At 45.4% G+C, this 20,665-nt stretch overlaps 1 protein-coding gene across 1 annotated transcript in view; it reads right to left on the bottom strand.

The window, feature by feature from the left end:
* TNFSF11 (TNF superfamily member 11) overlaps positions 1 to 20,665 on the bottom strand; it is a 30,491-nt gene that overhangs the window by 4,868 nt on the left and 4,958 nt on the right. Inside the window, exons 2-4 of the mRNA XM_028735836.2 lie at positions 12,640 to 12,807; positions 792 to 840; positions 606 to 704 (exon numbers count right to left, since the gene is read on the bottom strand). Of these exons, the coding sequence (XP_028591669.2) occupies positions 606 to 704; positions 792 to 840; positions 12,640 to 12,807 (316 nt within the window). The remainder of the gene's footprint in view (positions 1 to 605; positions 705 to 791; positions 841 to 12,639; positions 12,808 to 20,665) is intronic.

Raw genomic sequence — 20,665 nt, 5'->3', positions numbered from 1 at the left:
CACTGCAAGATTTTAACCAACTTTATGCAAAGTTGAATAATTACATGCCTTACTGGGGGTGAGGGAGATCTGAAACCAGGAGGCCTCACAGAAGTTTTGCCATCTTACAAAAACTCCACGACAGTTTGGACTTAATGAAAGCTTAATTTAGAAGTTTAAAGTATCTATTTTCATACTTGTTTATATATTGGCTCAACCAGCTACAGCAAACCAATCATTTGCATAAACCCTAGTTCAATTCAACCTGCGGCTTGGCCTCCCAAATTTACAGATAAAACAACAGGTTAGAGCCGCTTGTCTCGTTTCATTTTCCATCTGCTCAGTTCACCATTCCAGGCAATGAAAGGAGACAATTGCCATTAAAATGGTTTGTCAATTTGGATTTCCCATGAAGCTACAGTTAATGCAAACCAAGGTTTTCAAGCCAACTTCAAATCATGACCAGATTCTACTTTGCCAGCCATTGTTTGAACAATGGTTTATCAATTCAGACATCACACCACACCATAGTTGAGTGTTCTTAACCATGGTTTTGCACAATAATGTAAACTGGCCCAATTCAGACAGCATAATACTCATAGAAACAAGATGAAAAAGGAGCTTACCAGCTGGAATTTTATTGCCATCGATTATGAGATGGGCAAGGGGTGCTTTGTCAGGCTTGTTTTTCTTGGGCAAATCTAGCCATGACGCTCCCATTGTAGCTAAAAGCAAGACATCTTGTTAAAATCACCACAGAAATCTCATAAGATTTAAATAATATCAAGTAATGAAGCCACTATCATACTTACATTTATCTGATCTTGACTGATCCTTACCAATAATAATACGCTGGACCTCCTAAAAATGGAAGAAACAAAACTTAATTTTGCATAGTGAAGCTACAGCTAAATTTGTCGCACGCTCACAAATCCTGAAAAACTAAGAAATGCTGAAGTTTGTGACAGTTTGCAAACCATACCATCTAGTTAAAGTGGCAGCAAGATGCAAACTGCTGTGCCCACTTTGAGCTAATTTGTATGTAATGCTGTAAGTTTCAACCATAGTGTTTAGTGTTACAAAAAAGAGCTGCAGTAAATCTGTAGGTTCATAAGGTTCCCTCTCCTTCTTTGCCATGGCTGCAAGGAGGAGTTTGGAACTTTCTACTTAGCATTTTAGATGAACTGCAGCCTGCAGTTGGAACAGACATTGGACAGATTTGGGGCTAATTCAAACCATCATTTATTAAGCTGGCTTGCTTTAATTAACCATTGTTAAAATTAACCAGAGTTTAGCAAAAATGGCACCCACAAATCACATTCTTCATAAGTTTCCCCAGCCACTCTGGACAGCTCCCAAGAGAATATTAAAAGCACGATAAAACATCAAACATTAAAAACATCCCTAAATTGGGCTGCCTTCAGATGTCTTCTAAAAGTCTGATAGTTGTTTATTTCCTTGACATCTGATGGGATGGCGTTCCACAGGGCGGGTGCCGCTACCAAGATGGCCCTCTGCCTGGTTCCCTGTAACCTCACTTCTCGCAGGGAGGGAACCGCCAGAAGGCCCTTGGAGCTGGACCTCTGTGTCTGGACTGAGCGATGGGGGTGGAGGAGACCATTTGAACCCACCTCTCGGCCAAGCAATCATGTTGCCTCTTACAGTTCATACGTGGACATATAATTATGTTTGCTGTGGGGATGTTGACTCATATCTTGGTTTTTGTTAAAGGCATGAAGCTGGATTTGCATGGCTTAACTGTTAGGATTCTTGCTCCATGCTTGCAGTCATGGGATTGTTGTCTATCACATGACGGTGTATGTTTTCATTCCACAGTGTGGGAAGTGACAGAGACAGGATGTTTATGTTACTGTGTTCCATGATGTGGGACTATTGTCCTTTGTTTTTTCTCTTTGCTGTCTGATGAGAAAGAGGAAGGAGCTAAGTCAGAATGCTCTGACTATATTATATGTAAATAAAAGTAGATTAGCCAAAATGCTGAGCTATTGAGTCTGTTCACAAACTGCAAATACTCTGCAGGATCCTAAGTGTGCTGATGTCCCTTGGTATCAGTCACTGTCATGTTCGAGCTGTAGAAAGCTTTTGAAGCTCCTGAACAATCGACCAGGAGGGAGAGAACATGCCAGTCGGGCATGTGTCTCTGCCAGGGACCTACACGCAAGTAGGACGATCCTAACATTAACACACTGCAGCGGCAGAAAAAGTTAAAGAATTTCAATAGGGAAAAATAAAAGGTTCTACACAGGAAGAACCAGCTGCACAATTTAAAGTCGGGGACACTGGGTGGCACATGGAAAAAGATCTAGGGGTCTTCATAGACCACAAGCTTAACATGAGTCCACAGGGTGATACAGCAGCAAAAAAGCTAATGCTATTCTAGACTGCATCAACAGAAGTATAGCGTCCGATCAAGGAAAGTAATAGTCCCACTCTAGTCTGCCTTGGTCGGACCTGGAATGCTGTGTCTAGTTCTGGGCACCACAATTGAAGAAGGGTGTTGACAAGCTGGAATATCCCAAAACGAACAAGGGTCTGGAAACTAAGCCTTATGAGCAACTGCTGAAGGAGCTGGATATGTTTAGCCTGGAGAACAGAAGACTATGATAGCCATCTTCAAATACATTGATACCTCTGGATGCGAACAGGATCCTTTCCGGAGCCCTGTTCGCATCCTGAAGTGAATGCAACCCACGTCTCCGCGTGCGCGGGTTGTGCTTCTGCGCATGCACATGATGTCATTTTGAGCATTCCATTACTTCTGGGTTGCCACAGAGCGCAACCTGAAAACGCTCAACCTGAAGCTACTTTAACCTGAGGTATGACTGTATCTAAAGGGCTACATTCCCATGAAAACTGAAGAAGAGACAGTGTTCAATAACACACACTCTCTCTCTCTCTCTCTCTCTCTCTCTCTCTCTCAACACAATAGAGAGAAGCGCTCATGTTTCTGTGTGAATGCATGTGACAGAAAGAAGTACAGGTTAATGTTCTCCCAAAGAAGCAAGAAGGAGAAATCTGCTGGAAGGAGAAAGTGGAAACCTCTCAGAAGGAACTGCATGGCCTGCCTGGGTCATGTACAGAGGGCTGAGTGCAAATACAGAAAGAAAGAAAGAAAGAAAGAAAGAAAGAAAGAAAGAAAGAAAGAAAGAAAGAGAGAGAGAGAGAGAGAGAGAAAGAGTTTGTTTGAACGTTTAAGAAAGAAGCTGTCATCTTCAACTAAGTAAAACTAAGCCCCTGCTTTGTGAATAAGTACTTTGCACATATTCTTCTTTAGCTATAGGCTGTGAAAGGAAAAGCTTTTGAATATTTTAAGAAGTGTTTGGGCATTGTTTTAATTTCAAGGAAAGTGTCAGTAGCACAATCTGAGCATAACCCAGATAGGCTGCCTAGAAGTGACTGTGTGACAGGCACCGAGAAAGAGAAAAGATCACAATCATTATCTTCCAGGAAATTCACTGGTTTCTATCTCTGCAGCTCAGGAAGTAAACTGCAGAGAAAGCAAACTGGTTCAGAATGCTGAAGCCACAGAAATTGGTCCAGTGAATCTTTATAACAACAAATAGCACAACATGGGAAAGGGGACCATCCACTGAAAGCAAAATACAGTGGTGCCTCGCAAGACGAAAAGAATCCGTTCCGTGGCTTAGCGGATTAGCGCTATTAGCGGCTTAGCGGGCTTAGCGGATCAGCTGATAAGCGGATTAGCGGATTAGCGGATCAGCTGATAAGCGGCTTAGCGGATCAGCTGTTAAGCGGCTTAGCGCATCAGCTGATAAGCGGCTTAGCGGCTTAGCGGATCAGCTGATAAGCAGCTTAGCGGATCAGCTGATAAGCGGCTTAGCAATCAGCTGTTAAGCGGCTTAGCGGCTTAGCGGATCAGCTGTTGCTTAGCAGCTTAGCGGATCAGCTGATAAGCAGCTTAGCGGCTTGGGGAAAGGGGGGGGAGGAAAAAAACCCTGCAGGAACTCACAAGACATTTTCGTCTTGCGAAGCAAGCCCATAGGAAATTCGTTTTGCGAAGCACCTCCAAAACGGAAAACCCATTCGTCTAGCAGGTTTTCCATCTTGCGAGGCATTCGTCTTGCGGGGCACCACTGTATCCCAATACCTAGCTGGCTTGCAATATTTGCCAGGTTGAACGGGGGGGGGGCAGATGAGGAATGGAGATTGTGGACCAGATGGGGCAGCCCTACAGGCTTCATCCAACACAGAGGTCTGCCCCCACCCCACCCCAGTCACATCATCCAAACTGGGTCAAAGAGTGAATTCCAGAAGGCCAGATTCTGTCACTCCTGCACAACAAGTTGCATCTATCAAAATCCCCTCTATTCTGCAATTATGAGAAGCCACACACTCCATAGTTACAACATTTCAAGGGGTCCCTGTTGCAGGTTGCAGTTTAGGTGGGCCCTAGCAATGGGCACATTGAAGAATATTCACACGAGTCACGTTTGTCCTGACGCTAAACAGTTTTTAATTCTAACCCTACGAAAAGCACTTTGCATCCTCACATTGCCAACTCAAAAACAACAGCGACATTGAAGATGGCTTTGCAGAGTGCCTAAATGAATACCTCAAAAGTCAAGGTTCGAGGGCAGAAATCTGGCTGAGTCTGGAATAACCTTGTGAAGTGAAAGAATATGAAAGAAGGATTTATATCCAGTTGTTAGGATAGAGATGATAAAGAAAACAGGAAGACACAATGAGAGATACAGTGGTACCTCGCAAGACGAATGCCTCGCAAGACAAAAAACTCGCTAGACGAAAGGTTTTTCCGTTTTCGATTTGCCTCGCAAGACGAATTTCCCCTATGGGCTTGCTTCGCAAGACGAAAACGTCTCACAACTTTGCTTTCTTTGTCTAAAAACAAAGACATGTTTTGTTTATAAAGTTAATTTATTTTCCCTTCAATTTTTGAACTGCTCTTTACAGTATGTGTGACTTTAAAGAGCAGTTAATAAACTGTTGTTGTACCAAATTTGGCTTTGTTTGGACTTTTTTTGACCATAGGAACGCATTAATTGATTTTCAATGCATTCCTATGGGATTTCGTGCTTCGCAAGACGAAAAATTCGCTAGACGACAAAAATTGCGGAACGAATTAATTTCGTCTTGCGGGGCACCACTGTAAAGGAGGAGCTGTGGGATTGGTGGAAGTCAATGTCTTCTTGTTGTTTTAGTGTTTATAATATTAACTTGTAAGATATGGATTTGTTTTTGTTGTTTTGTTTTTGTTGTGTGTTTTTTTAGTTTTTGAATGTTGATTTTTGTGTGTTGTGTATTACTATTTTTTGATATCTTTCGTGTTGTTGTTGTGTGGAAAATACTAATAAAATTCATTTTTTTAAAAAGAAGAAGATGGCTTTGCAGAGCCTTCCAAATGCTACACAATGTTGTGTAATCCTAAACAAAACGAAAACAGCCTCTGTGAGATAGTATTTTTACCCCCTTGTTGCAGAGAAGTGGGCGGGTGGGCTGAAGAGAACGTGGTTTGCTTATGGTCACCTCCAGAGTTCATGGCAGAGGAAGCATTTGAACCATAGGGCTTCCCTGACTCTCAGCTCCCTGCTTCAACTTCTCCCCTTCCGCCCCAGGACTGGGAGGCCAGACTCTCCTCAAGCACTCTCTCAGACGCCAACATTTCCTCATGAAAGGCCACCCTGGAGGTCCAGCCGATGGAGTGCTTTGTTGCCATGCGCAAGACGAGTCCAGGCCTGAGTTTTCCCAGAGGTGACGAGGTCTGGAGCCCAGCCAAGGGGACGGGGACAGAGAAAAGTATCACTCCACAAACTGTCTCGCAGTTTTCTATTTGCCCGTCTTGCCCTCCCGCTTTTTAAAGAGTGGGTTCTGCAGCTCTGGAGTGGCAGAGGCCTCAAGCAGGAAATCAACAAACAGACTACAAGAACAAAAAATGTAATTTTGCTACTTGGTTTGAATGAAGCTGGGGAACTCAGGGACAAGGGCCAAGATCCAAGTGAGAAAAGTGGCACCCGAACCTTGCACGTGTATAAATGGAAGCTGCAGCGGCAGATTTCAGCAGAGAATCGCAAAGGCTGCAAATGGCGTTTTGAGTTTAGTCACTATCCGAACAAGCCGGAAGGGTCCAGTTCAGAGGAAGCCATTCCACGTGAGGCGGCTGCCACAGACTTTGGACAATGCTCTGTCGCAGATGACCAGCAAGAGGCCGGGACATTTTTTATTTACAAAGCTTCCCCCTTAGCAAGGCTTCCATGAGGCGAGGTGAAGCAAGTCCCCACTGTTGCCAGTTCCAATGCACCGCCGCCGGCCCTGCCACAGCTTCGTCTGTGCCACCACTGCTAATTGCGCACAATGCTGCTCCTTTTGCTGGTCCAACCGCTGCTCCATCAACCTGAACTCTTCAAGGAGTGCCTCAATTCCTCCCTCCATTTTGACTTCACAAATGCTCACAGGCCTTTTCTGCTCGGAAACACAGATCCCACTTCTGACACCAGTGTTACACGCCACCCCAATCTCCCCCAAGATTCCAGATACGCTATCCAGGGTTAGTGTTTCCTTCAGGAATTAGGCAGAATACTGAGGCTCGCAGCAGCAGCATCCCAAAAAAACCAGCCGATTACATAGCAACAATAAGCCTAACGCCATCTTTCTCCCGCTGCCTAACTTGCACTGCAGAGCACAACTCAGCATAATGTTTCCTGTCTGCTTCCTTCGCTCTTAACTCCAGCTGATTTCCTGTCCCCTGACCTAAATTCTGGTCCAGGGAAGGTCCCTCTTTTGATGTACTAAAGCTCATTACCTCAAAGGGGATTAGCTTTCTACACCTATTCACACTTAGCCCTTGAGAGAGGGAGGAAGCCCACAAATCTGCAAATGAGCTTTGCCCTTTCATCCTCCTGTGGCACCTAAATGGCTTATTCCCAGGCGGTCTCAAAAGGAAGTTGTTGTTGTTGTTGTTCTTTAGTCGTTTAGTCATGTCCGACTCTTTGTGACCACATGGACCAGAGCACACCAGGCACTTCTGTCTTCCACTGCCTCCCGCAGTTTGGTCAGACTCATGTTTGTGGCTTCGAGAACACTGTCCAACCATCTCGTCCTCTGTCGTCCCCTTCTCCTTGTGCCCTCCATCTTTCCCAACATCAGGGTCTTTTCCAGGGAGTCTTCTCTTCTCATGAGGTGGCCAAAGTATTGAGAGTCTCAGCTTCAGGATCTGTCCTTCCAGTGAGCACTCAGGGCTGATTTCCTTCAGAATGGATAGGTTTGATCTTCTTGCAGTCCATGGGACTCTCAAGAGTCTCCTCCAGCACCATAATTCAAAAGCATCAATTCTTCGGCGATCAGCCTTCTTTATGGTCCAGCTTTCACTTCCATACATCACTACCAGGAAAACCATAGCTTTAACTATACGGACCTTTGTTGGTAAGGTGATCTCTCTGCTTTTTAAGATGGAAGGTTTTTAAAAGGAAGTTACCTGAGTAAATTCGCTTTTACACTTGTTGATTCTACAGGAGCAATGTGCTGACATCATCTGCGCATGCTCCCACTTGCTTGTGTGGCATGAACATCACCATGGGATATTGGGGGGGGCAGCCCCTTTTTTGGAAACTTTTTTTGGGGGGCAATGCCCCTAGCACCTACAGATCTATAGCAATATCCTGTCACATAGGATTTTTTTAAAAAAAATGTTGTTGTACAGAAAAAGCCACAGCCCAAGACTGCAACTGTTGTTGACCTGTTTTCCTGCCTTAGAAGGTACACATAATTATTTCAAATGGGGGGGGGGGAGGAAAAGGCTTGAGATATATTCAGCTAAAATGGGGGTTACGTTCCAGGGAAAAGAGAAAATCATGTACAGTGGTACCTTGGTTTAAGAACAGCTTAGTTTATGAACAACTTGGATTAAGAACACTGCAAACCCAAAGTAGGTGTTTTGGTTTGTGAACTTTGCCTTGGAAGCAGAACACGTTGAGTGTGTTCCATTTGTAAATCGAGTCCCCCGCTGCTATGGGAAAGCACGCCTTGGTTTAAGAACGCTTTGGTTTAAAAATGGACTTCCGGAACGGATTAAGTTCGTAAACCAAGGTACCACTGTATTGTCGAAGCACATTGGGTTCAATGGCAGGTGGGACTGTCAAAATCTTCTTCTCCCCACGCACCCGCGCCCTTTCTGCCTCCCTCTTTAAATTTTTGCTTTTTGGGGGGGGGGGGGGTCAAGTATGTAAAGCTGAATGTGCTCAAGCAAAATGCACCTAAGTTGTGAATCACCTGTATTCAGAAAACTGAAAAACCTGTATTTCAAAATGTGGAAGCACAGAGACAGCATTTCACTAGGACACTGAGGCTAAATTGATTCCCTCTCCAAATGCCACTGTGAGAAAACAGTTAGACAACTTCAGCACATTATTTCAGTTGTGTATATTATGTACACCTTTTAAAATGTGAAAACCAGGGCCTACCCTACCCATGCAAAATTTTATAATTTAACCTTGGGTTAAGAACTTAATTCCTTCTGGAGGTCCATTCTTAACCTGAAACTGTTCTTAACCTAAGGTACCACTTTAACTAATGGGGCCTCCCGCTGCCACCGTGCAATTTCTGTTCTCATCCTGAAGCAAAGTTCTTAACCCGAGGTACTATTTCTGGGTTAGCGGAGTCTGTAACCTGAAGCGTCTGTAACCTGAAGCGTCTGTAACCCGAGGTACCACTGTACAACATTACACAGGGCTCTATTAAGCCCTCTTTCTTCTGCACAACTCAGACAAAGCTTTTCTTTAAACTTTGAACTAGGGCAATTAAAACCTATTGCAGTAATTTTTATTAACAGAACTGTTGGGACATTAGAATCCCTCAAAGGCAATAAAGAGGAAACGAACCAAGAGTTTTCTACTTCCTACGCAAGGGGCAATTACAAAAGACAGAACATATCAAGTGCCAGCACTCTGTCAGCTTTTAAACGGCTCTAGATTAGATTGTAATTACATTTAAATAGAGCTAAATACGCAGTGATGTGTAAGAGATCAAACACTCTAAAGACCCTCTGGTATTTGCTTCTACCCAACCCTTAGACATTTGCCTGGCACTTTCTGCCAGACACTTCCATGTGAAGCAAGCGTATTGTGCTCAGTTTTCGAGGACTTGCTAAGTCTGCAAGTCAGGCAAAAGGGAAATTGAGAGCCAGTGTTCACTGAGACACACAGTATTCAAATAGGGCTGTATGTCCCCTGACTTCTCTTGTTTGAAAACAAGGCCCATGTCAAAATGTCCTTGCACCTGATGCTTGTTCTGAACCCTGGGCAAGATCTTTGTGCCAAAGCAAACACACAAGGAGAGGAGGGGAAGGCGAATGTGGAGTTCTTGGCCTCCTTCCCGGTTTCATCAACCTTTATGATTTATGGAATGGTCATCCAAACTAGGCTTATATTTTTTCCTTTCAGTTTATGGATCACGGGTGGCGGTGTGCGTTAAACCACAGAGCCTAGGACTTGCCGATCAGAAGGTCGGCAGTTCGAATCCCCGTGACGGGGTGAGCTCCCGTTCCTTGGTCCCTGCTCCTGCCAACCTAGCAGTTTGAAAGCACGTCAGAGTGCAAGTAGATAAATAGGTACCACTCCAGCGGGAAGGTAAAAGGCGTTTCCGTGTGCTGCTCTGGTTCGCCAGAAGCGGCTTAGTCATGCTGGCCACATGACCCGGAAGCTGTCTGCGAACAAACACCGGCCCCCTTGGCCTACAGAGCGAGATGAGCGCGCAACCCCAGTCGGTCACAACTGGACCTAATGATCAAGGGTCCCCTTTACCCTTTACCTTATCGTAAAGACTTGCTGCAAACAACAACAGAACAACAGCTTTTCACGAGAACCCATGTGGTCTAGTGGTCAGACTGGGAAGACCTACGTAGGTTTCAAAACCCCTCACCGGCTTCATTCAGATTCAACGCTCAACTCAAAAGTGAAAGTTTCCACTTTATAACAACAAACTGCAGTGAGCCACCTGTTTCTCACTTCTCCTCCAGCGTGGCTGCGCGAAGGGCGTTGGAAACTTTTAAAAAAATATTTTCATTAGATTTTTAGCAAATTGAAACTACAGATTATAGAAACAAGGCAATAATAGCAACAGCAACCATGACTTATTTTGGTTTTTCTTTCTCTTGCAGGAATTATCACTTCTATGCAGTGCTATTTTTTTCTAGAAAAAAGAGGTGCCGGAACTCACCATGAACACCTCCCTCATTCTCCTATAACGGCAATGGCGCCCACCTGAGTGGTGCCAGAACTGAGTTCCAGCAAAATCTAGCTGAAAGAAAGCGCTGCTTCTGTTTAAGATTAACCACAACTTGTCTGAACTTGAAAAACCGTGGTTAACTGTGATCTGCGGTTCAATTATGTATTGAATATATTTCTAGCCTGCTCTTCATCCTATCTGATCCCTTTGTTGAAACAAGCCTCTCCAAGCTATAAAGGTAAAGGGACCCCTGACCGTTAGGTCCAGTCGTGGACGACTCTGGGGTTGCGGCGCTCATCTCGCTTTACTGGCCGAGGGAGCCAGCGTACAGCTTCCGGGTCACGTGGCCAGCATGGCTAAGCCACTTTTGTCGAACCAGAGCAGTGTACGGAAATGCTATTTACCTTCCCGCTGGAGTGGTACCTATTTATCTACTTGCACTGCATGCTTTCGAACTGCTAGGTTGGCAGGAGCTGGGACCGAGCAACGGGAGCTCACCCCGTCGTGGGGATTCGAACTGCCGACCTTCTGATCGGCAAGCCCTAGGCTCTGTGGTTAACCCACAGCACCACCCACGTCCCAAGCTATAGTTTATCATAATTTGTCCAGGTTCAGACAAGAGGAACATTTTTGCCTCGCACCTAAAAATGAACCTCCCTGGAGGGAGCATCCTGCAAATGGGGAGCCACTACAGAAAAGGCCCATTCTCGTGTTGCCACCCTCCAGCCCTCTCGTGGCGGAAGCACACAAAGAACAGCCTCAGATGATGATTGCAGGGCCCAGTTTATATGGGGAGAGGAAGTCCTTGAGGTATTGCGGTCCTGAGCTGTGTCATTTATCTGCTGTATTGGCCTGAATATAAGCCACACCCGAATATAAGCCACACCTTTAAAATTTGGCGGGAGGAGAGAAAAGAAAAAATACCCGAATATAAGCCACTCCATTCCTCGCTGCCCGTGGCTGCATACGGGGCAGGGAGCCGCGCTGCGCAGAGGACAGGGGCCTATGTGCGGGACAGACGCCACTTTGCTGCGCTCCTGGCTGCATACTGTAAGGTCAGAATGTGGGGGGAAAGTGAGGCTTCTAGTCAGGCCAATACGGTATTACTGTGTCATTTCACCACTAGGATAAATTCCAAGCACTTTCTGCTGAGGGACATGCAGAATTTATATTCTGTACTGCCTGAACGCCAAACTTTTTCCACTAAGAGGAAATGAAGAATTGTGGACCATAATTTATTGATATTGATTATAGAATTAGTTATATACCCCAGATGAACATAATGCCAGGAATATCAGTTTTCCCAAAGCAACCGTAAGTATAAAATGAGCTGCGGGTAAGAAACAAACTTCAGGTTGGGTTAATCATGTGTTTTTTTAAGGGTGCTTAAGGGTGCCACTTGTATTCGAATGGAAAAACAGCTCTGGGGTGCTGAACTGGTACTGTACAGTGGTACCTTGGGTTAAGAACTTAATTCATTCCGGAGGTCCGTTCTTAATCTGAAACTGTTCTTAACCTGAAGCACCACTTTAGCTAATGGGGCCCCTGCTGCCGCCACGCCGCCGGAGCACGATTTCTGTTCTCATCCTGAAGCAAAGTTCTTAACCCAAGGTACTATTTCTGGGTTAGCGGAGTCTGTAACCTGAAGCGTCTGTAACCTGAAGCGTCTGCAACCCGAGGTACCACTGTATTACGTTCCCAATGCAGACTGGGACTACTGCATCGGGACTACTGCAACGCGCTCTACGTGGGGCTACCTTTGAAGGTGACCCGGAAACTGCAATTAATCCAGAATGCGGCAGCTAGACTGGTGACTGGGAGTGGCCGCCGGGACCACATAACACCGGTTCTGAGAGATCTGCATTGGCTCCCAGTACGTTTCCGAGCACAATTCAAAGTGTTGGTGCTGACCTTTAAAGCCTCGGTCCTGTATACCTGAAGGAGCGTCTCCACCCCCATCATTCAACCCGGACACTGAGATCCAGCACTGAGGGCCTTCTGGCGGTTCCCTCATTGTGAGAAGTGAGGTTACAGGGAACCAGACAGAGGGCCTTCTCGGTAGTGGTGCCCACCCTGTGGAACACCCTCCCTTCAGATGTGAAGGAAATAAGTAGCTATCCTATTTTTAAAAGACATCTGAAGGCAGCCCTGTTCAGGGAGGTTTTTAATATTTAATGCTGTATTGTTTTTAATACTTGATTGGGAGCCGCCCAGAGTGGCTGGGGAAACTCAGCCAGATGGGCGGGGTATAAATAATAAATTATTATTATTATATATTATTATTATTGGGAGTCACACCAAGAAGATATCGGCTTCTCGGCTAAGCAGGGCAAGCCAGCTACTGACTGACCGTTTTGGATCTGTGGGTGCCAGGATCTCACTTTGCACTGGGGTTAATGTGCAGGCTAGCTGTAAGCTTTGGAGCAGCTGGGCCGCACTGACCTTCTGCATCGCTCCTTGAAACGCCTGCTTCATCCTCCTGCACGATTCAGACAGCAGCCTTGTTTCCTGGTTTGCCAAGGTTGTTTCCTGCAGGTCTATATTCCCCTGGAGTCGCAGAAAGGTTCTCAGACAATGGGTATCTTCTTCCGAAATTCTGTTAGGGTCCATCTGAAAGAAAATATTTAAAGACATCTCACTGCTTTTATTTCACAGATTGTTCATGCACCCAAAAGAAGAAAGAAGGCCATCCCAGAGATATCAAATGTCAACAAAAAATAATTGCCCTGGTCCAGGAAGGCCATTGCCATGTTCTTAAAAGGAGCAGCTAAAGTCCTGGTGGGCAGGTTTGTCAGCAGGTATTGAGCATGCAAACTAAAAACGGAAACTTTATTATGATCAGACCCACACAGGAAGGGAGTCCTGGCTGTTAACTTGATGGCAGCCACACTTTGAAGAGATAACCTGATCTAGAGAGCCCTTTCAGGAAAGAGAATACAGTGGTGCCTCAGGTTAAGTACTTAATTCGTTCCGGTGGTCCGTTCTTAACCTGAAACTGTTCTTCACCTGAAGCACCACTTTAGCTAATGGGGCCTCCTGCTGCCGCAGCGCTGCCAGAGCACGATTTCTGTTCTCATCCTGAAGCAAAGTTCTTAACCCGAGGTAATATTTCTGGGTTAGCGGAGTCTGTAACCTGAAGCGTATGTAACCTGAAGCGTATGTAACCCGAGGTACCACTGTATACGCAAGGATATGTGTGAAGCACAGCGCACATGTTTCTTTTTCATTGGGTATGCAAATCGGACTTAAGGAAGAAAATTAGTTATAAATGCAGGGCGTGCGGATTTTGGACATCAATTTTGCTGGGAAAACATCAGAAAGGGCTACTGGCAGCTGCCAGAAAATAGGAAAAGCAGCGTTTGGGGTGTTGAGGGAATTGAAGGCTGAGAGGCAAAGTAGGAGAAGTCTGGAAAAAGGAAAGCCCAGGGGCAGAGATCCCAGGGAGACGCAAGCTGGATGCCGTCTACAATTCTGCGTGTCTTAGGGGCTGTTCACAGAAACGTTTTCTTCACCCGCCAAGATCCCATCTATAACACCGCAGATCTGTATGTCTTGACTTTCAGGCAGAGCCAATATCTGCAGTGGAAATAACATGGCCAAATGAATTGGGCTCCAGCACCTTCAGTTGGAGGGACCCACTCTATGTATCCACAGTATTTTTCACTCTGTAAGACGCACCCGGCCATACGACGCACCTAGTTTTAGAGGAGGAGAACAAGGAAAAAAATATTCTCTCCCTCTCTTCTCCAGCAAAGCAGGAGGAGAAATGGAAGGGGCTCCATTTCTCCTCCCGCTTCGCTAAAGGGGCGCTGCGCAGAGAGGGAAAGCTGCGCAGAGCCTCTCCAGCGAAGCGAAGCCAGGAGAGCAAGAGGGATCGGTGCGCACTGACCCCTCTCGCTCTCCTGGCTTCAGCGAAAGCTGCACAGCCTGCATTCGCTCCGTAAGACGCACATACATTTCCCCTTACTTTTTAGGAGGGGGAAAGTGTGTCTTACAGAGCGAAAAATATGGTATCTATCCATCCACTAATATTTATAGACAGATATAGACAGGGCTTTTTTGCAGTCGGAACTCAGTTGCGGCACCTCTCAGGTGGGCGCCATTGCCATGATAAGAGAAGGAGTGAGGCGTTCATGGTGAGTTCCGGCACCTCTTTTTCTAGGAAAAATAACACTGGCGAGATGACTTCTTCTCGGTGGCTGAGAAGCTCCCCTTGCATGCTGATTGGGCAGCTCTAAAATGCACCCGTGGTCCTGGGCATGTGTGGTGGGACCAGAAAGCGGCAAGTTAGGATCAATCCTAAGCCCCTTCTGCTTGGCCACATGACCTGGCAACTCAGTAAAAGTTACACTGGCAAAAGCTGGTGTAACTAAAAAGACTAAAGGCTTGACTTCCCAGCAGCTGCCCCACTGCTGAAGAGTTGTTGTTGTTGTTGTTGTGTTCCTTATGCTTTTCAATTTTATACATTTCAATAATAATAATAATAATAATAATAATAATAATAATAATAATAATAAATTTTATTTATATCCCGCCCTCCCCAGCCGAAGCTGGGCTCAGGGCGGCTAACAACAATCAAAATAATCCGACATTCTAAAACATTCATTATAAAATTAATTAAATCAAATTAAAATCAAATTAATGGCAACCATCAAGCCAAATTCTGTGCAGATTGCCGATTGCCAGGGAGGGGGTCAGGCTGCGCCCTGACCAAAGGCCTGGTGGAACAGCTCTGTCTTGCAGGCCCTGCGGAAGGATGTCAGGTCCTGCAGGGCCCTAGTCTCTTGTGACAGAGTGTTCCACCAGATTGGAGCCGCGACCGAGAAGGCCCTAATTTTACAATCATTTTAACATTTCAAAACTTGACTTCCTTCCCCCTCTTTCTGCGGTTCCTTAAATTTATTTTTAACATTTTCTGCATATCCAAATTAACTTAATTTGCTCATTTATTCATCTACTTTAAATATACAGTATACTCTTATAAAACTGCAGGTTATTACAGTGGTACCTTGGTTTGCATATGTTTTGAATTACAAACATGTCAAACCTGGAAGTGCATATCCCAGTTTGCAACCTTTTTTTGGATTACAACTCATTATTTTTGGATTACGAACAAATTTTGGGGGGGAGGCCCCATTGGCGAAAGCGTGCCTTGGGTTACAACCTGTTTTGGTTTACAAACGGACCTCCGGAACGGATTATGGCTGTAAACCAAGGTGCCGCTGTACAATAATCCTGCCAATATTCTTATCAGTTTACAGTTTGTTTGTAAATATTCAATAAACCATTTCCATTCTTTTATAAAATGTTTGTTATCTTGATTTCTTATTTTTCCAGTAAGTTTCGCCATTTCTGCATATTCATTAAATATTGGTATCCATTCTTATTTTGCTGGGACGTCTTCTTGCCACTGTGGTTGCATACATGAATAAATTTCTATACTGTTTGTGTAGTTCTGTCCCTATAATTCCCAAAAGGATCCGCTGCTGAACAGAGTTTCGACCTGGTGTACTTTATGTAATTATTTTGACTGTTTTTAGATAAGTGATTGTTTTCTATATGTCTCATAGGAAGTAACTCATAAATAAAACAAAACAATGGAAAGCAGTGCATTCGTCTACTGCTGTGGGATCACTGAACATGGGTACTCAAGGTCAACCATGTAGAGTGTTTTGGGTCCATGAAAACAACTGTGTGAACCAGTCCTCAGAGTTTCACCCATGTTCCACTTTCTCTAGCACAGCAAAAACTCTTACTCATGCAAAATACAAAAACAGGTAAGCAACCACAGCTTCCTGGTTGAGATTCACAGGGCCATTCTGTTTCCTGCTTGAGATAACAACATGCACTTTTCACTCTGGTGTATGGTTTCACATGTGGTTAAGATTTTCATAAACCAAGACCTCAAGCTACAAGATGGCCCTGAAGAAGGGAGCTAAGCTCTAACACAGAGTGAATTCAGGGCAAAATCTGGGCTTCAAAAATCCTGGGAGGGGAGGGGGACCCACATATGTAATGCTTTAAAAGTTTGATGCCACTATACATTCAACATCAAAAAAACTAAGATCATGGCCACTGGTCCCATCACCTCCGGGCAAATAGAAGGGGAAGAAATGGAGGGAGGGAGAAATTTTACTTTCTTGGGCTCCATGATCACTGCAGATGGTGACAGCAGCCACAAAATTAAAAGACGCCTGCTTCTTGGGAGAAAAGCAATGACAAACCTAGACAGCATCTTAAAAAGCAGAGACATCACCTTGCCAACAAAGGTCCGTATAGTTAAAGCTATGGTTTTCCCAGTAGTGATGTATGGAAGTGAGAGCTGGACCATAAAGAAGGCTGATCGCCAAAGAATCGATGCTTTTGAATTATGGTGCTGGAGGAGACTCTTGAGAGTCCCATGGACTGCAAGAAGATCAAACCTCTCCATTCTGAAGGAAATCAGCCCTGAGTGCTCACTGGAAGGACAGATCCTGAAGCTGAGGCTCCAATACTTTGGCCACATCATGAGAAGAGAAGACTCCCTGGAAAAGACCATGATGTTGGGAAAGATGGAGGGCACAAGGAGAAGGGGACGACAGAGGACGAGAGGGTTGGACAGTGTTCTCGAAGCTACGAACTTGAGTTTGACCAAACTGCGGGAGGCAGTGGAAGACAGGAGAAGACAGGAGTGCCTGGCGTGCTCTAGTCCATGGGGTCACGAAGAGTTGGACACGACTAAACAACTAAACAACAACAATACATTCAGAAAATATCACCAACTTTGCAGCTGGCTCAGGGAAGGGCTTTAAACTAGCCACAGCAAGCTGGAAAAAGTGGGGAGGGTTGTGGCTCAAACTCTTAAAATCAGATCTACTAGATCCATATGAAGCCATGTTGGACGGAAGCCCGGCATGGGCAGGCAGGCAGGAGGCGACAGCAACAGAGGGATGTGTGAGTGATGTCACCGCAAATGTGCCTACAAATCTGTGCAACACAATCTAGCTAACAACTTCAGCAAGACAAGGAATGTTCATGAGAATTTTATTAAGATTTACGAGTTGCTTGCTAGCTACCAAACTTCATCAACCAGTTTAAGGTCGCGTATGTAAACTTTCTGCAGACTGGGAAACAGGGAATATAGCAAAAGGGGGGAGTTGTTGAACCAAAGGTGAACAATCATAATCAATATTATAATTAGCAAAAGCCAAAGATGTTGTGTTGTATGTTGTTAAAAGCATGTCAGAAAGTTTTGGTGGCTAACAGGTGGCAAATACATTTTATATTCTGTACTTGAACCATAGTAAAGGCAAAGGTAAAGGGACCCCTGACCATTAGGTCCAGTCATGACCGACTCTGGGGTTGTGGTGCTCATCTCGCTTTATTGGCCGAGGGAGCCGGCGTACAGCTTCCGGGTCGTGTGGCCAGCATGACTAAGCCACTTCTGGCAAACCAAAGCAGCGCTTGGAAATGCCGTTTACCTTCCCGCCGGAGCGGTACCTATTTATCTACTTGCACTTTGACATGCTTTTGAACTGCTAGGTTGGCAGGAGCAGGGACCGAACAACGGGAGCTCTCCCTGTCGCGGGGATTTGAACCATAGTAAGAACCTGCAAAAGACTGGGCAACTGGTGAAATTAAGAAAAATGCATCAAACGTGAAAGAAAACACGAGGAACAGATAAAAGTTGCTAAACTTGAGGCAGCTGTGGTGGAGGTGGCAGAAAAAGGCTACATATTCTGAATGGGCTTCGGGGCCAGCATCTAAGTCAGGCGTAGGCAACCAAAGGCCCGTGGGCCAGATGTGGCCTAATCGCCTTCTCAATCCGGCCCGTGTACGGTCTGAGAATCAGCTTGTTTTTACATGAGTAGAATGTGTGCTTTTATTTAAAAGGCACCTCTGGGTTATTTGTGGGGCACAGGAATTCGTTCATTCCCCCCCCCCAAAGAAAAAATATAGTATGGTCCACCCGTCCCCCCATGGTCTGAGGGACGGTGGACCAGCCCACAGCTGAAAAAGGTTGCTGACCCCTGATCTAAGTGCTGCCAAATGGAGAAGGGAGATTATCTTGGCTGCAAGTCAAGAGGTGCTGTTCACATGTAGCCTTGCATTTGCCACACTCCTTGAGTTTTCAAGCTTGTGTTGCTTTCTAGATTTCTGGAACATACATGATGCAGCACAAGTCACGATGATAGGCAGCTGTTAACAAAATGCTTTATAAATTCAGGTGCAGTATACTTTTGAGGACCAGACACTGAGGACAAAGATGCAAGAATCACGGATACTCCAGCAAGTTGTATTTAACATGGACGGAAGCATTAAACCACACAAATATTGACATATGGACAGAAACTGATGGGTAGCATCTCTGTGCCAGAACAACTCCCTTCTTTCCTTCCATTCTTAAGTGACACATTGGGTGACACTTGGACACAGGAATCTTATTGCTGGTCCCATCCCCTCTGCCCCTAGTCGTTGCCACTAGTCCTTCAGCTTGGACCTAAAAATGAGCAGGATGTTTAAGAGCATGACAAATTTCCATCCTTGCAGGAGGACAAGGACAGTGGATTTGAAGTATTGGTTCTCACATCTCCTGGACATACTGCCTCTCTCAGATGAGGACAGAGATCATTAAAATCTAAAATCTAACGACTCTGCGGACCAATCTGAAATTTCTAAAGAATTTTACTCCAAATGAAGAACTGAGTAAATGTCTGGCTAGTTCAGATTGTGAATTTGAATTAGTATGCAAATTTCCAAGAACCAAGAGAGATGTGGTAAAGGCAGGACTCAGCCTCTACCTAGATCAGGCATCCCCAAACTTGGCCTTCCAGCTCTTTTGGGACTACAACTCCCATCATTCCTAGCTAACAGGACCAGTGGTCAGGGATGATGGGAACTGTAGTCCCAAAACAGCTGGAGGGCCGAGTTTGGGGACGCCTGACCTAGATATTTTATCAGTGTGCCTCATCTCAGACAAAGTGAAAATAAAAGCCTAAGAACTGCCTTGCCAGGTCAGGCCAGGGTCCTTCCATTCTAGCACACTATTTCCAACAGCCACCTGTGGACTCTGCCCCAGTTAAACCCAGTGCTGACATTCCCCTGGAGGTCTGGTAAAAGCGATCAGTAATGGCAGTTAAATGGTCCATATTCAACTTCTTCCAAGTAGGAACATCCAAAGTGTATATTACTGCTACGAAATCTTTTACCTGTTTTTGATGTTGTATTGTGGTTGCAACCCACACCAGGACCTTAGGATGAAAAGTGAGTAATAAAATAAAATCATCATCATCATTTGCCTCTTAACATGAGTAATTTCTCTCTCTTTCTTTGTCTTGTTGTTTATACATTTAACATGGATATTTCATTCAAATACAGTTGACATTAAAGGTAAAGGTAAAGGTACCCCTGCCCGTACGGGCCAGTCTTGACAGACTCTGGGGTTGTGCGTCCATCTCACTCAAGAGGCCGGGGGTCAGCGCTGTCCGGAGACACTTCCGGGTCATGTGGCCAGCGTGACATCGCTGCTCTGGCAAGCCAGAGCCGCACACGGAAACGCCGTTTACCTTCCCGCTAGTAAGCGGTCCCTATTTATCCACTTGCACCCGGGAGTGCTTTCGAACTGCTAAGTTGGCAGGCGCTGGGACCGAACGACGGGAGCGCACCCCGCCGCGGGGATTTGAACCGCCGACCTGACGATCGGCAAGTCCTAGGCACTGAGGATTTACCCACAGTGCCACCCGCGTCCCTACAGTTGACATTAATGGAGCATAAATCTACCACAGGTGATTCTAATTCTTCTGCAAAGCCATCTAAGCTGGTTGGTCATCTTTTGCTTCCAGAAGTTAAATTATGCTTAGGGAGGCAACTTAAAAGACTCTTGCTTATCTGCAGAACAAGGTGCACAAAGGTCTCTCCCCCCAGCCACTCTCTTCCTTTCTCGGTTCCCTATTTTTATTAGATGGGGCGACCCTAACGGCACATGGTGTTCTGTATGTGGCTGTGCTACAGACTAGCATAAACGGTTTGTTTCCTGCTTGTTGGACTACACTGGTTGTTATTTGATGCTGGGAGAGCCAAAACGAATAAAAACATGATTTGAGCTCAACCTCTTTTTCTACCATGTAGAAAGAAATTCATTCTGTGGTCTAGTGGACAGATATGACAGACAGAGCTATAAAATTACGGAACGCAGATAGCGTTTCTCCAAGTTACAATACTGTTCACTGTATGAACTTTGCATTCCAATGGCAAGACCTCTGTGATTCAGCCAAGTTTGCACAACTTTTGACCTGCTGAGCCCGCCAGGCCCTCGGCTAGCGGTCTGCTTTGGCTAGCTGCCAGGAACTGCCCAGACAGACAAGGCACTGCAAACAGGCCACAACTCACGTATGGTGGCTCATCTTTACGTAGCTCGTTCAGGCCTGTATCATAGAATCATAGAATCATAGAGTTGGAAGAGACCACAAGGGCCATCGAGTCCAACCCC

This window comes from Podarcis muralis, chromosome 8, assembly GCF_964188315.1.
Source record: "Podarcis muralis chromosome 8, rPodMur119.hap1.1, whole genome shotgun sequence".
Classification (NCBI taxonomy): Eukaryota; Metazoa; Chordata; class Lepidosauria; order Squamata; family Lacertidae; genus Podarcis; species Podarcis muralis.
The sequence above is the reverse complement of the archived record's forward strand: the minus strand, read 5'-3'. Positions and strand labels throughout refer to the sequence as shown.